The sequence below is a fragment of the Cyprinus carpio genome, unplaced genomic scaffold, assembly GCF_018340385.1.
Source record: "Cyprinus carpio isolate SPL01 unplaced genomic scaffold, ASM1834038v1 S000006815, whole genome shotgun sequence".
Lineage (NCBI taxonomy): Eukaryota > Metazoa > Chordata > Actinopteri > Cypriniformes > Cyprinidae > Cyprinus > Cyprinus carpio.
Genome location: NW_024879399.1, coordinates 765,757 through 779,688, shown reverse-complemented (window position 1 = coordinate 779,688; position 13,932 = coordinate 765,757). Strand labels below are relative to the sequence as shown.

Below are 13,932 nucleotides of genomic sequence, written 5' to 3'. Positions count from 1 at the left end.
ATGATAGGTGTTAAGAGTTTAATTTAGCAGTATTCATCCACTCTCCTCTCTCTTTAACTTCCTCCTGCTCCTTCTCGCTCTCTGACTCCCTTTCTCTTCTTCTCTCAGTCTCTGTTTAACATGGAGAGGAATGACTGGCCTCAGCACTGCTGATTAGGCCCAAATCAAACAAATAAACGCAAACTATAGTTCAGCACACACAGTGAGCCAGCATGTGTGTACGCCACTGATGCAGTCATGCTCCAAGAAAACACACTGTGGCCAATTTCTCAAGTAAAAGTGTGTTTTTACAGCATCTGAATAAAATGTGAATATTGTTCACCTGTTGGGATGAGGTCAGCAGAGAGAGAGAAAAAAGTATGCTTTTTCATCTTTTAATAAAGTAAAAATGTTGTAATAAAATAGAAAAAGAAACAACAAACAAAACAAAAAATTTAAATTTAAAGTTGAAACGGAACCATGACTTGAGACTTGATAATCTTGATAATATCGGTCTTTATATAATATAATATCAAGACTTTACATAATAAAAATAATAAAAACAAAAAAACTCCAAAAACATAATAAAGATAAATAATTAAGAATAATAAGATACCTAATAATATAACCTAATAATGAAAAAATCTAATAATAATAATAATGATGATAAAAATAATTTAAAAACTACATTACTACTTGAGAGACATAGCCTTACAATGGTATTTGACTATAATGCTAATAATAATAATAATAATAATAATAATAATAAAGTACAAAAAAATAATAAAAATAAGTAAGATTAAGAACAATAAGACATAAGACAAATAAAAATAAACATAAAATAATTAAAATAATAATAATAAATTATTTAAAAAAAAAATTAAACTAAATTACTACCTGAGAGACTAGGTAATCTTAAAATGGTATTTGTCTTTATATAATAATAATAATAATTAATAATAATATAAACAAAAATTCACATATTTAAATATTTCTTATTTAAAATAAGAAAAAAAAGAACTTGATAATCTTACAATATAAAATGTGTAAATCTAAAATTAGTAATAACCTTTAAAAATAAATGTTTTTTTTTTTTTTTTACATAATTCAAATAGAGTAATAACAAGCTACATTTTTTTTGGTATTATTCACATATGTAAAACAAACTCTTCATGATGAGTTACATGCCGAAGTTTAACACTTTAGATAGTGACGTACTAAACCCCTAAACCAAAGTATGAGCATTAGAACTAGTGATGCTTGTCTCTAATAATCACACAAATAAGTGATCCGTAAAACAAAGGCTTACAGTTCCCAACCCACAATCCCACAGTCCTGCAGCCTTATCACACTCTTCCTCAAAGAAGACCACACAGCAAGGACCCTCGACCTGGACTGTACCATGTTTACCATGTATAGGCAGAGTGGAGCCTTCTGAGAGCATGTTTACGCATTGCTTTTGTACAGGCTTTTATGAGGAATGTGAGGAATGCCTCAGATCAGCGGTGAATTTATCCCTCTGTTGTGGAGCACTGGGACGGCTGGCACACTACTGGACCTGTCTGATGGCCTCGCTCCTCCTGCTCCTCCTCCTGCTTTGCTCTGAAGGCTAAAGCGCCCCGTCAGCTGGAGACGCCGTGTGAGTTATGTAACACAAGGCGTCTGCTGGAAGACAGATAGCAGACGGCTACAGACTGCCAAGGTACGAGGTGCTTCACTTGAATGTCAGAGATGCAGCCAACTGCTGCGTCACCACACAGGACAGTAAAACTGTTTACACTCAAGAACAAGGGAAATCTATATATAAAATAAAACCAAACAAGGTGAACAGGATCCCATTAAACTGACTTTTGACTAATATGAGTTTATCTGAACCCTCACTGTAAAAAAAGTACCTGTAGATTTTACAGTAAGATACTGGCAGCAGGTAATTTTTACAGTAGCGTTGCTGTAATTTAATTTACTGCTGTTTCCTGTATTTTCTGATTACAGTAATTTTACAATTGCTGTATTTTCTTTTACCGTAAACTATTTTATGTGTTTTGTTTAATGTTTTTGAAAAATAATGACTGGCAGCTGAATTTTAAATTTAAACTATTCATTAACTGCATGAGCTTTAAACAATATTTAAGTGCTTACAAATACTAACTAAAGATTTTTGATTCTAAAGGAAAGGAACATGAGTGATGCTTGTTTTTTCATGCATTAGATGAGAAGTTGCATTTAACAGCCTCTCACGGTTTTATTATTTTTCTCTGTGCAAAAATGCAAAATGTACTGGTACTTTTCTTCCAGGACATTATCCAGTAATTTTATGGACATTTCCATTAACCCTAAAACACAACGCTATATATGGAGTGCAAAGTTCAAAATAGAGGTAAACAGGTACACATGTAAAAAATAATAAAAAATAATAATAATATAGATTATGATAGACATAAAATAAATATTATATTATTAATACATAAAAAATATGACAATTTTCATATTAAAATAGTAGTTTGTGCCCTAAATGTTTTATTTTGTTGATGTTTTTTTCAAAAACAATGAGTGTTTAAAATAAGAAAGTCACAACTGTGAGAGATTTTCTTAATATCTCGTCATATTGTGAGAAATAAAGTTATGTGGAATGAAGTTGCAAATGTGAGCTAAAGAGTCACACTGTGAAATCTAAAATCAGAAAAATGTATAATATAATTTTGCAATATAAAGTCTCAAATTATGAGAAGATCACAATTGCAAGAAAAATAATTTCTACAAATTTATTTGGAACAGAACTTGGCAATAGTTCAAGCAAAATGCAACATATTTCTTTTTTAATTAAAATATTACATTTGGTTTTCAAGAAAAAGAGAAAAAAAACAAAAACAAAATGTAACAAATACAGAAGTACTGCAAGATTCCAAATCCTAAAGTAATTTTTTATTTGTAAAAAAACAAATTCAAGGTTTTTTTTCTCCTTTTATTTATTCATGTCATTGACAGAAAACTGTCTTTGACCCCTCAGACTTCATGCCTCCAGTCATACTGCTTCTTACACAACATGCAGAGAGGACTAAAGGGGCCACACACTTGAATCCTGAGTACATACAGTAATACATCCATTTTGAAGCTAATCTTACAGCAATGTGCCTCATAGATGACTGTATAATCCACTGAGTTTGTGACATTTTCCCATCACCATTAACAACTCAAACACCAAAGTGAGCCACGACCCACCATTATAATCCCCCAGACTAATTATGGCATTTGAGAAGACAAGTATGCACTTAGAAATGCAGTACGCTACTCTTCTCTAGGCCACAGAGGCAAGAGAGCGGCTCTCAGTAATGGATCAGCCTTAATTAAAGGTCTTATGGATGGAAGAGATCAAAGAGGAGACTCATTTGCAGTTTTCCATCTCTGTTTAAGTGTCCCAACTGTTCAGGAAGAAATCTGGGTTTACAATATTTACAATATTAACAGGGATAAGGCATAAGAGTACTGAAGAACATGGATGTGACAATGATTGACCATGATAGCACGTTTTCAACTTCAAAACACACAAATCCAAGGCAGCAAAAGCATTCAAAGTTAAGAAGAGGTGTGGAAATGTTGAAAAAGAGAGCTATAAAACAGCAGGACACAATGCAAAAGACATCCATCTGATGCATGCATACATGAAAAAGGGATGCAACAATATTAATATTGTTTAAAAAATTGATTATTTTTAATATAATTATTATAATATGTTATTTAAAACAATTTAATGTATAATACAAATTAAAATTCTATACTATTTTGTCTAAATATATTAACAATAAAAAGACTAAATAAAAAGCTTTAAATGCTAAAAGTGAAATCAGGCCTCAAAACAATAGAATAAACAGCATGAAAAATGGATATTCATTTCGGAATTTGCTTAAAATCATATTTAACTGTTATTAAATTATTAGTATTTTAAAATAATAGCTTTAAGTGACCATTAGATTATGCAAAGGTAAGCTAAATGTAAATATTGGGGAAATAAGCATTCACAATTAGATAAACAATATCAACTGAAACATACTGAATAATAAACTTAATTAAAACACACACACACACGTTGCTATATGTTTACATGCACTAATTTTCATCAATTAGAATGAATTAAATCCAGATTCTGAAAGTTCTGTTTACATGAACCCTAAACAATGCAATTTGATTCACATATTCACATCTAAAAAGAGAGCTGACAGAAGAGCATTTTTGCAAATATTTAGTAAATTTTCAGCCTCTGCACTCAGCAATTCGTAAGACATTATATTTAAGTAAACATGCACATGGTCATAAGACATAAAACAATCGACTGAGATTGAATCTGATTGAGAAAATAGTCAGATTCAAATATTTACATCTTTTGATACTGATTCGATTATTTCAGGTCTACACCACCCCTTCCAATCAGTCCGAAATTTAATTCGGATTGACCTCAACTGGATTGATTATGTTAAGGCTTTCCAGTCACACTGAGCCACTTATTAGTTAACACAAGCTACATCAACATGAACCCGAATATTCGGTTTACCTGTATATTCAGTCTAATCAATAACTAATATGGTACAGAAACATCAAAATAGAACAGAAAATGTTGCTTTATGTAACAGTTTAGTGAAAGTTGAAACAGAAATTCTGAATGATAATACCAAAAAGAACAATGCATTTAGGACTTTCGGTTCCAAACAATTTCCCAAAGTTGTAGGAACTTTAAGCAAGTACTTTTTGAGATCGGAGTGTACAAAAGATGAAAAACTCACTGGTTAGTGACTGAAGTGTGAGAGTATTTTGGTAAGTGGATCCAGCCTTACCATAAACATCATAGATGACATCCAGAGGAGACGACCAAGAGTACCGTTCCGCCCCCAGTTCTGTCAGAGACGATGGGAGTGTCTCGAGCTCATAAGCTCCCCGTTTCCTCCAGTAAAGGAACATCGTGAAGGACAACGCTGTAAACTCTAACTGCAAATATAAACTGATCTTCAAAAGGCTACTTTAAAAGGAAGCAATACCCACTTGCACAATAATCAAACACACAACATCTAACGCGGCATCTTTATGTCCACCTCTGGTGTGCCCTAAACGGGATATACTCAATCTCAAACAATTCCCCATAAAGCAGGCACCTGCAGTTACCTCATCTTCTCTAACAATTAAACCTCGCTTTGATCCCGCTTCACGAGTTCCAACACATAAATGTGTGCAACTAGGCATGCCAAAACTGGACCTACGTTCCAAAACAGAGCGAATCCTGGCACCCATTTCCCAGCAACCCAAGCAAATCTTGACAATAAATCTCAATTAAGAATGAATGACGTGTTCCTCGCTTCTCAAATTGTGTATCCCACAATGGGATCTTGCTGTAGGCTAGCCAGAAACACCTAAAAGTCCTCGTCCTCTACACCTTGGCAAGAACCGAAAAGTCTTCCAAAGATGTTTGATGTCTTGACAAAAGTGTCTCGCTTTCTTTGAGAAGTTGACCGTGCTTCTTCTTCAACTTCATCTTTACCAAACAGTCAGTCTTTTCCAAGTCTGCAAGAACAGGCACATTGGTGTCAAAGTCTGTGCAAGCAGTTTGGGCAAAGAGGTCTGGTTGTCAGAGGGTGTTCGACCCACACTACCAGACAAATGTTGTATTCATACTTGGCTGAAGTGCATGCTGGGATTTCCAGGCATGGCCAATACCTTCCAGTCTTTGAGAAACAAAGATCCCTTGCAAACCCCTCCTACATAGACAGTGAACTTTGTCCATGATTTGCACAAACAATAAAAGCCAGACATTTTTGCATTGATTAGAGTCCTAGTCCTCCTTTTTTGGAGAGATTTAGGAGTCACGAATGCCGTGTGACTACAACAATGTCAGCTCTTTCCTTGGGTGGACACTGGCCAGCAGTGGCTCCTGATAAGATATCTGCTCTACAGAGGTGGATGCGTGTCAAAATTACAATTTCAAACGTGGCATTTCCCAAAGTCTTGCTGCAGTAAGGTTGCTTTAGTTATCCTGCAGAGATGAATTATTGTGAGAACGCACCATGCAAGAGTCGGAGGGGAGGGACGATGTTGCACAGCCATTCAGATGTCCAATTTTGGGATAAGAAATTAGAGGGTATGGCTGGGGCAGACTTACTCTTGGAGTCTGGCTTTGCAGACATATGGTAGTAATCCAGAAACTGGCTTTGAACTTGCAGCTTTTTTAAATGAACAGGCCGCTCGGGCAGCTGTAGAACAAGTCTCAACAGAGAAGCAGATTTCAGACAATGAATCGAAGATTTTTCCCCTGCAACTTCACTGTCTTTTTTAAACACAAATAGCAGGCTTGAATATTCTGCATTAGAATACAAAGTGCACTTACGTAACAGAATTTGAGTGCAGACGTGTGACAGAGGCAGAATGAGTGTGCAACAGGATGAAGTGAAGAAGTGAGTTTTCCCAAGCCTCAATGCTGTTGACAGGTGCAGAGCAGTTTGAGTCTCTGGTTGCCAAAGTAGTGGAAAATATATTTAACCCATATTTAGACGGAACAACCAAATTATATGCTACACTTAACCCTCAAATACTAGAAATGCTATTGTAAAATTTCAAAACTTTACAACCCAACAACAAACTGAAGACATTAACTGAAGATAATTTAGTGACCTCACTGAGCAATCTCCTTACCCTACATAGTAAGTGTCATAGTAATCTTTATGTGGCATGGACATGATTGAGACCTCAAATCATGTGTCCTGTTAAGGTGGGCTGTTTCCTTTATTATTGATTGGACAGGTTAGAAAAACAACAGGTGAAAAAAAAAAATCTGACAGCCTTACATTGATAAAGAGAACCAAGTCATAACTAGACACCAGAATATCACATAGACTTAAAAGTGGGTTTTTTGGGGGGGACTTGGGCCAGTAAACAACCACCTAGCAACTACATAGCAACAGACTAAAAAAATAACAATGAGAAGACCTTAACAACTGCTTAGCAACATTACATTCTTGCTAGATTTCTCTGCGTAAGATAAAAAAAAATAATAATATAATAAAAAATTGTTGTAATGATGAAAAAAATTTTTTATTTTTTTATTTATTTTTATTTGTTTGTTGGTATTATTAGTATTTTATTATGATTATTATTTTTTTTTTGGATAAAAAAATAAATAAAAATAGTATTATTGTGAAAAATTATTACAATTTAAAATAACTTTGGTAACATTATAAAAGACACCAAACTTTTACATTTTAAATGTGCATAATATTTAATTACTTATAAAAATTATTTTGAATAAAAGTTCAAGCTCACATTACGCCACAGTTTCAAAGCATGAACAAATAATGTTTTCATCCATAATGCTTAATGCAAAAAAAAAAAAAAGAAAGAAAGAAAAGAAATAAATCTGAAAATCTTTCTTCTACACTATTTTGTTTATATAGCATTTTTCACCATTTATGTTTATTATGTAGGTGGCATTATTCCAATACTGTCGTTAATTTAGAAAACATAAGTGTCAATTCTGGGGAAAATTGTCTGGGGAAGAAATAGTAATGGAAATAAATGTTGGAGATAATGTAATATCACATAACATGAATAAAAACCAGGCTATTGACAACCATCTGCAACGATTTGTCTGTCTGTAACATGCAGTTACTACATCTTTTATTTTTTTTCCTCTCACTAGGTGGATGGCTTTGAAAATAACTTATATGTCTTTCACTCAAATCCTGTTTTTCAAAATCCCCAAATTGTTACTGTAACAGCACAGGGATATTTAGGACGTAATGAAAAGCTAGACCATCTTGCTCTGTACAGAAGCAAATATTACAGAGCTCATCCTTGGCAGAGACGTGGTCATTAACACAAGGCAGAGATCTGCCTAAATGGACTTAAGCTGGGTGAGGGAAGCTCTTCAGCAGCAGTCGACATTGGACAAAGTCATGACATGAACTCCGGCTGAAGGGCCCTTTTAATCTACAGTTAGGGTCACACCGGTGAGGGGGTGACACAAGCGTTTCATTCCTCTAATGAGCAGAGCACGATCGCTGCTAGTCCATTAGCAAAGCCTGTCTGAGTTGGTACTATTTGAATTTGAACTTACTTCACGACCGTTAAAAAAAAGTACATTCTATATAGTATGAATAGTGTGAATGAAATTTGGATGTACTACATCCGCCATGTTGTTACTCTCCACATGACCTACCAGTGTCAGTTGTGTCGCTTTACTGCCCTTCTTAAATCCTCTTCCGTGGCCTCATGGGATTGTAAAGTGTCCATCGAATGCACACTTCAGAATCCAAGTGGAAGTAGTAGGTAATTCGGTTACTTTTCGACTATTGTTTTACATACTACCCACCACACATAATATTTTTCACCTACTATACTGTAGGGAAGTATGCGATTTTGGACACAGCGTAAGAGCTACAGAAGTTACTTCAGAGCTATAGAGTCAATAGAAATCTAATATAAAAAACACAAATAGCTCAGATTCTAAATTCTTTCCCATTTGTAATTATGAGATGAAAACATGAATGAAAATTATTTTTTACAGTATACATTAATGCACCGAGTTATGTTGCTTTCCTGCTGAAAAGTGACTAAACTGATTTGCTAGTCTTAGCCAGTTTATGCTGGTCTAGCCAAACTGGTGTTGAGTTGAAAAATGCACTAAACCACTCTAAAACCAACCAAAAGCTAGCCAGGCTGGGATACCAACTAAGACCAGCTTAAGCTGGTTTAAGATGGTTTTCGTTGTAGTTGTTTTTGTATGCTTCAGCAGGGACCCAGCTAACAAAAATGTGTATAAAATTATAAAATGTTATTTCTGAACGTTCTCTGAACAAAGCGTCCGATTTTTTAAATTGTTTTCAAGACATTTTTACTTGGTTTTATATGAATGCTTTATTTACGAATGAAAATTAAATTTGATCAATTATGGAAATGTTATTTTTGAATGTTCTCTGAACGTTCTGAAACAAGGAGTAACATTTAAATAACGCTAGATTAAACATCAAAATAAAACATTTCAGAAGAACGTTCTATGTATAAATGATGTTTTTGTGCTAACGTTTTTAGAAAGTTATTAAAGACCAGTTACCTTCAAGCGAACATTCTATTGATAATAAATATATTCTTCTGTTAATAGAAGAATGTTTGTTCATAACTTTGAAAGAACCTTGACAGAACATTTGCCAAAATTCTGAGAACTTTCTCTCTTAGTTGGGGAAGCACACTGTTATTAAAATAAGCTATTCTGCTTGTTGGAATAACTGTTTATTATGATTATTAATTAAAAAAAAATTTTTTGAAAATTTTTACATTTTATCATATTGCAGTTTCAGCCATTTAATAAAAGCAACTGAGGCTGTTTATTGTCATGCCAACTACACACTTCGTGGCCAAATAAATGATTGTTTGCTTTAATCAAAAAATATTCCTTATTGTAACTTAGAAAATGCTTTTTTATTATTTAAGCCTTTATGTTAAGATGTTTATGTGATTCTGTAGTGTGAAAGTTTTAATTTCTTTTACTCCTCACAGCTGGGTCCTGAAATTTCCCCCTTAGGCTCCAACAGCAGCGCTCCATCAGTCAAAGAAACCGAACAACTTCACAAAGTTCACGGCTAAATTACTGCTAATCTCATCCATTCAGTGAGTCTAATAGCAGTACAACCTCTTAAACCAAGGCCAGGACCTGCAGGAAGAACAGTATGCTAATAGCACTGTCTTCAGCCTTTTTTTGTGTGTGTGATAAAAGCAAGCTGAAAGCGTGACAGAGTGAGGGATGATGGGAAAGCTATAAGGCTAGGAGGGCTGTTGAACTGTGGAGGGAACGGCTGACAGCTGCAAGAGCCTGTTCATGAGCATTACATCATCTCAGGACTTGAAAAGCTGATAGCGATAACCCTGCGGTGTGTTTTTATGTGCATGTGGAGGGTTGCATTTGGGTTTTGGAGTCAGACTTACAAAATAGTCTCTCAAGCAAAGGCCATAATCGATTACATCATTGTGAGTTACCGACAATATTCCATTACTTGTTTACTTTTGATAAAACTAATGGAATGCAATACTAAAAACTAAGTGCTTGTGAATGAATCAGTCAATTTATTGACAAATATGGGGTCAGTTTTTGGCAGACAAGTTGTTAAATGTCCTTTTCTATCTTATTAACCACTTTTGTAGGATGAATAACTAGATTTTTACATTATGACCATGCAAAGCTCATAGACACAATGCCAGGCAATTGCTATGTAGTTGCTACATCATTCTGGATGGCCCTTACTAATTCCAAGACAAAACAAATCGTATATTTTCTGATTATTGATTGGTATTCTGGTTTCTAAATATAACTGGGTCCCTCCTTCGATGTATATCTATGAGATGGTTTTATGAAATTTACTGTCCATCCACCAAAAATTTGGATTACTTATTTCAGTTGTTCTGATGTATACAGTACAAATGTCATCCACCATTAAAATTAAAGGCTCTTTGGCATTGATGGTTCCATGAAGAACCTTTAACATCCATGGAACCTTGCCACTGCACCAACGATTCTAGATAGTGGAAAAAAGTTCTTTAGATTTTTAAAATGTTCTTCACACTAAGAATAAAAAGGCTCTTCCCTGAAAGGTTCTTTGGGGAACCAAAAATAGCGGTTCTGTGGCATCGCTATGAAAACCACCTTTATAAGCTTTATTTTTAATAGTGTAAAGTAGAAAAAAGGCAGTTATAATTTTTGTTTTTAGTTGTTTTTTGTAAAAATTTCTTTCATTTGGCTAATTTTTTAGATAATGGATTTACATGGTGGTAAATAAAAACCCTTAACACTTCAGATAATAAGATTAGTCTTAAAGCAGAAGGATCTGCCAGTGTTTAAGGCAAAGAGTTAGCCGATGCAAAAGGAACCAACTTAAAACCTGTGATCAATGACAGTTTTCAGGAAGCATATCAAGCTAAGAGATTTAAAGGTCTGTCAGTTGACATCATGCATTTAAAATGAGGGGGAAAATACACACTGGGTAGAACTGTTGAGATAAAATGACTAATCAAACATGAGTGAGCCAGAAGCTCCTCTCAGACAAGCCTTAAACACCAGATGCTCTGAGAATTAACCCATGCATTTCCGAGAGGCTTGAGTGGTCTGGTACACGAAGGGTAACTTGCAGCCCCCGCTGAGCTATGAAGCCTCTGGCGTACACCACACAATAGTTTGGGGTTTCTATAAATAATCATAAAGGCTGGAAGGATAATCTTATCGTGATTGCAGAGGTCAATATAATCAAGCAGGAAAATGTTTGGCAACATCAGGAAGTGTCTGTGCATGTCAGTCTGTGAAAGAAGTAGTACTGAATGGCCAAAGCACTCAAGAATTGGATTTGAATTTGACTTTTCACTATGCATGCTTCTATTTATTTCTGAACGGAAATTTAAATATTCCTATGAAGGCCAGCAACCATGCACCTTTTCATCAGAAATGTAAAATGCATGTAAAAATATTGTAATTTATGAATTTAATAAAGAACAGGCCACTTCTGGTCTGATTCTCAACCAATTAAAAATCCCTAATATGCAAATGATCTAAAATGAATTATAATGAACTAAACTGCCAGTTTAAATAATGAGCTAAGGGATCATTTCTATGACTCCACCGGACAAATACATCACACAAAAAGATGCACTTCAGTAAACATAACGTAAAAATGTCATTAAATGTTTATTTTACATTTCTACAGGTATAAACTATGATCAAAGAGCGCTTATGCTACAAATGATTGTATAAGTGCTAAACCATAACTATTGACTTGTTTTTGGGAGTTGAAGGATTAACATCAATGATTTGTTCCACTTAAAAAGCAATGATATTTCAAAACACGAATACAAGAGCGTCAAGACAGATAAATTCATAGTCATTTACCTTTTTTGCATTATTGTTATTTGGATAAAGTTAATTAACATTTCATACGAGTCAGAAGAGAAAGCAAACTTACGGAGACGTAGCCGGATGCCAAGCCAGCTTCTGGGAGGTGATTTGTGAAGAACTGGATGCATAATCCACTTGTTGGGTACCATGTTGTCTGCTTTTACTCTGCGTCCTCTGTGTTGAGGTAGAAATCCACACTATAACAGCCGGCGGAGGGGTCACTAGCGGTCAGATACGACTCCTGGCATGATGATTGAAGAATGAACACTACTTTTACTGCCAGGGGCATAGATCCCAGGTGGGACACATCCCACAGATTTAAGTAAGCATCATATTGCCAAAGTTACATCCAGAGTATTTATCCCTTTAAACTAACTTGGTTAATTTGAAAATATACAAAACATAATGACTGTTAATTATAAATACAAATACACTGGTGCTAAATAGCATTAAAAGTGGTTCATTGGCTCATATTCATAAGGGAACCACTTTAAGTGCTATATAGCATCCTTTAAAAAAAAAAAAGATGTTATACAGCACCTTTGTCAAATGGTGCTGGAAGAACCATAAGAAGGAACCCCATTCTTAGATTTAAGATCTCTTATATGTTTACTATGAATGGGAATTTACTACAATGGCAAAAGCTGTTCTCAATCATTTTTATGCTTTTCTGAGGTCAAAAAGTCTTGTGTGGGGGCCCTGGAATATTTCCTTTGATGGGACAATAAGGTTGAGAATCACTTTATCTTCAGGAAATACACTGTATTTTACTGTATGTGATGCTAAGTTCATTCTCTCCTGGTCTATTAAGTTCTTCAGAAAGACATTTAAAATATGAAAAACATGTATTTAATTTGTGAATTAAACATAATGCTGATATTTTTTGTTAGACTTAAAGTTAAAAACATTAACATGGGTAAACTGCCCAGAAATTGTCAGGAAAAAATAATAATGATGTTTTTGGGAGTTGAAGGATCAACATCAATCATTTGTTCCACTTAAAAAGCAATGCTATTTCAAAACATGAATACAAGAGCGTCAAGACAGACATATTCATAGTCATTTACCTTTTTTGCATTATTGTTATTCGGATAAAGTTAATTAACATTTCATACGAGTCAGATGTATAAGTAATCTTTCAAAAAAATAACAATAATGATAAAAAAAAACTTGACAAAAGTATACAGTTTGCCAAAATCTTTCATAATAATTTCATTGTAAAAATCAAACAATTAAGCAATTATGTTTTAAAATATTACTTGAGAAACATTTTAACATCTATAAAACAATGATTAAGTTATCAAGCACACATATTTTAAATATGCAATAAAAGTATTTTAGTACTTTTTATGAGAATGTCACACCACTTTACTTTTTGGAGTCTAACTTTTTTTTTTTAATGGTATAAACAGTGCAAAAATCTAAAAAAACAAATAAATTACATGTCTAAGACCTTGTCACAATGTTTTTTAGTACTTTTTTTTCTTTTTTATTTCACATCTTAATGGTATAAACAGTGCAAAAATCTAAAAAAACAAATAGATTAGATGGGTTGCACATTTCAAACAGGCCCGATTTGGCTGCATCTCCTTTGATCTCACAGTATTCTGTTGCATTGCCATTTAAATGGCTCGGTAAACGTGCACGCTGTTTACTTTTGCATCTCAGCGATTAACAAAACGAACTACAACATGACCAACGCACCTATTAGATCCAGCGATCGCATTTGATTCTGAGGTGATTCTATTAATCTATTTCGAAACTCACTCTAACCTGTTGCATGGTAAAGCTTCATCATCGACCCGCGGAGCCAAAACAAGCTCGTCCATTCAGCAGCAGCAGGACTTTAAATACACTCCAGTGTCGCTTTCATCCCCTCGGAAAGGTGCTGAATCTACTGCACCGCCGCTGTCTTCTGTAAATCCATGCTTGGTGGGACAGGACTGGCGACTATCAGCGTGAAAGTTTCTCGCTGCTTTGTCTGGGCTGCTCCCTCTGCTCTGTTTCAGTCGTGGAAAGCGTTTTCCATTCATTCAAGCACC

General features: G+C 34.5%; 1 protein-coding gene across 3 annotated transcripts in view; it reads right to left on the bottom strand.

Moving 5' to 3' along the window:
• The window catches only part of LOC109081625 (pleckstrin homology domain-containing family G member 5-like), a 63,174-nt gene extending 49,242 nt beyond the window's left edge, over positions 1 to 13,932 (bottom strand). Inside the window, exons 1-2 of one of the 3 annotated variants that reach the window (XM_042756228.1) lie at positions 13,664 to 13,932; positions 11,958 to 12,064 (exon numbers count right to left, since the gene is read on the bottom strand). In XM_042756228.1, the coding sequence (XP_042612162.1) occupies positions 11,958 to 12,064; positions 13,664 to 13,719 (163 nt within the window). In that variant the 5' untranslated portion in view covers positions 13,720 to 13,932. Of the gene's footprint in view, positions 1 to 11,957; positions 12,132 to 13,663 lie in introns of those variants that run through there. The other 2 variants (XM_042756229.1, XM_042756234.1) reach the window with 2 other exon arrangements.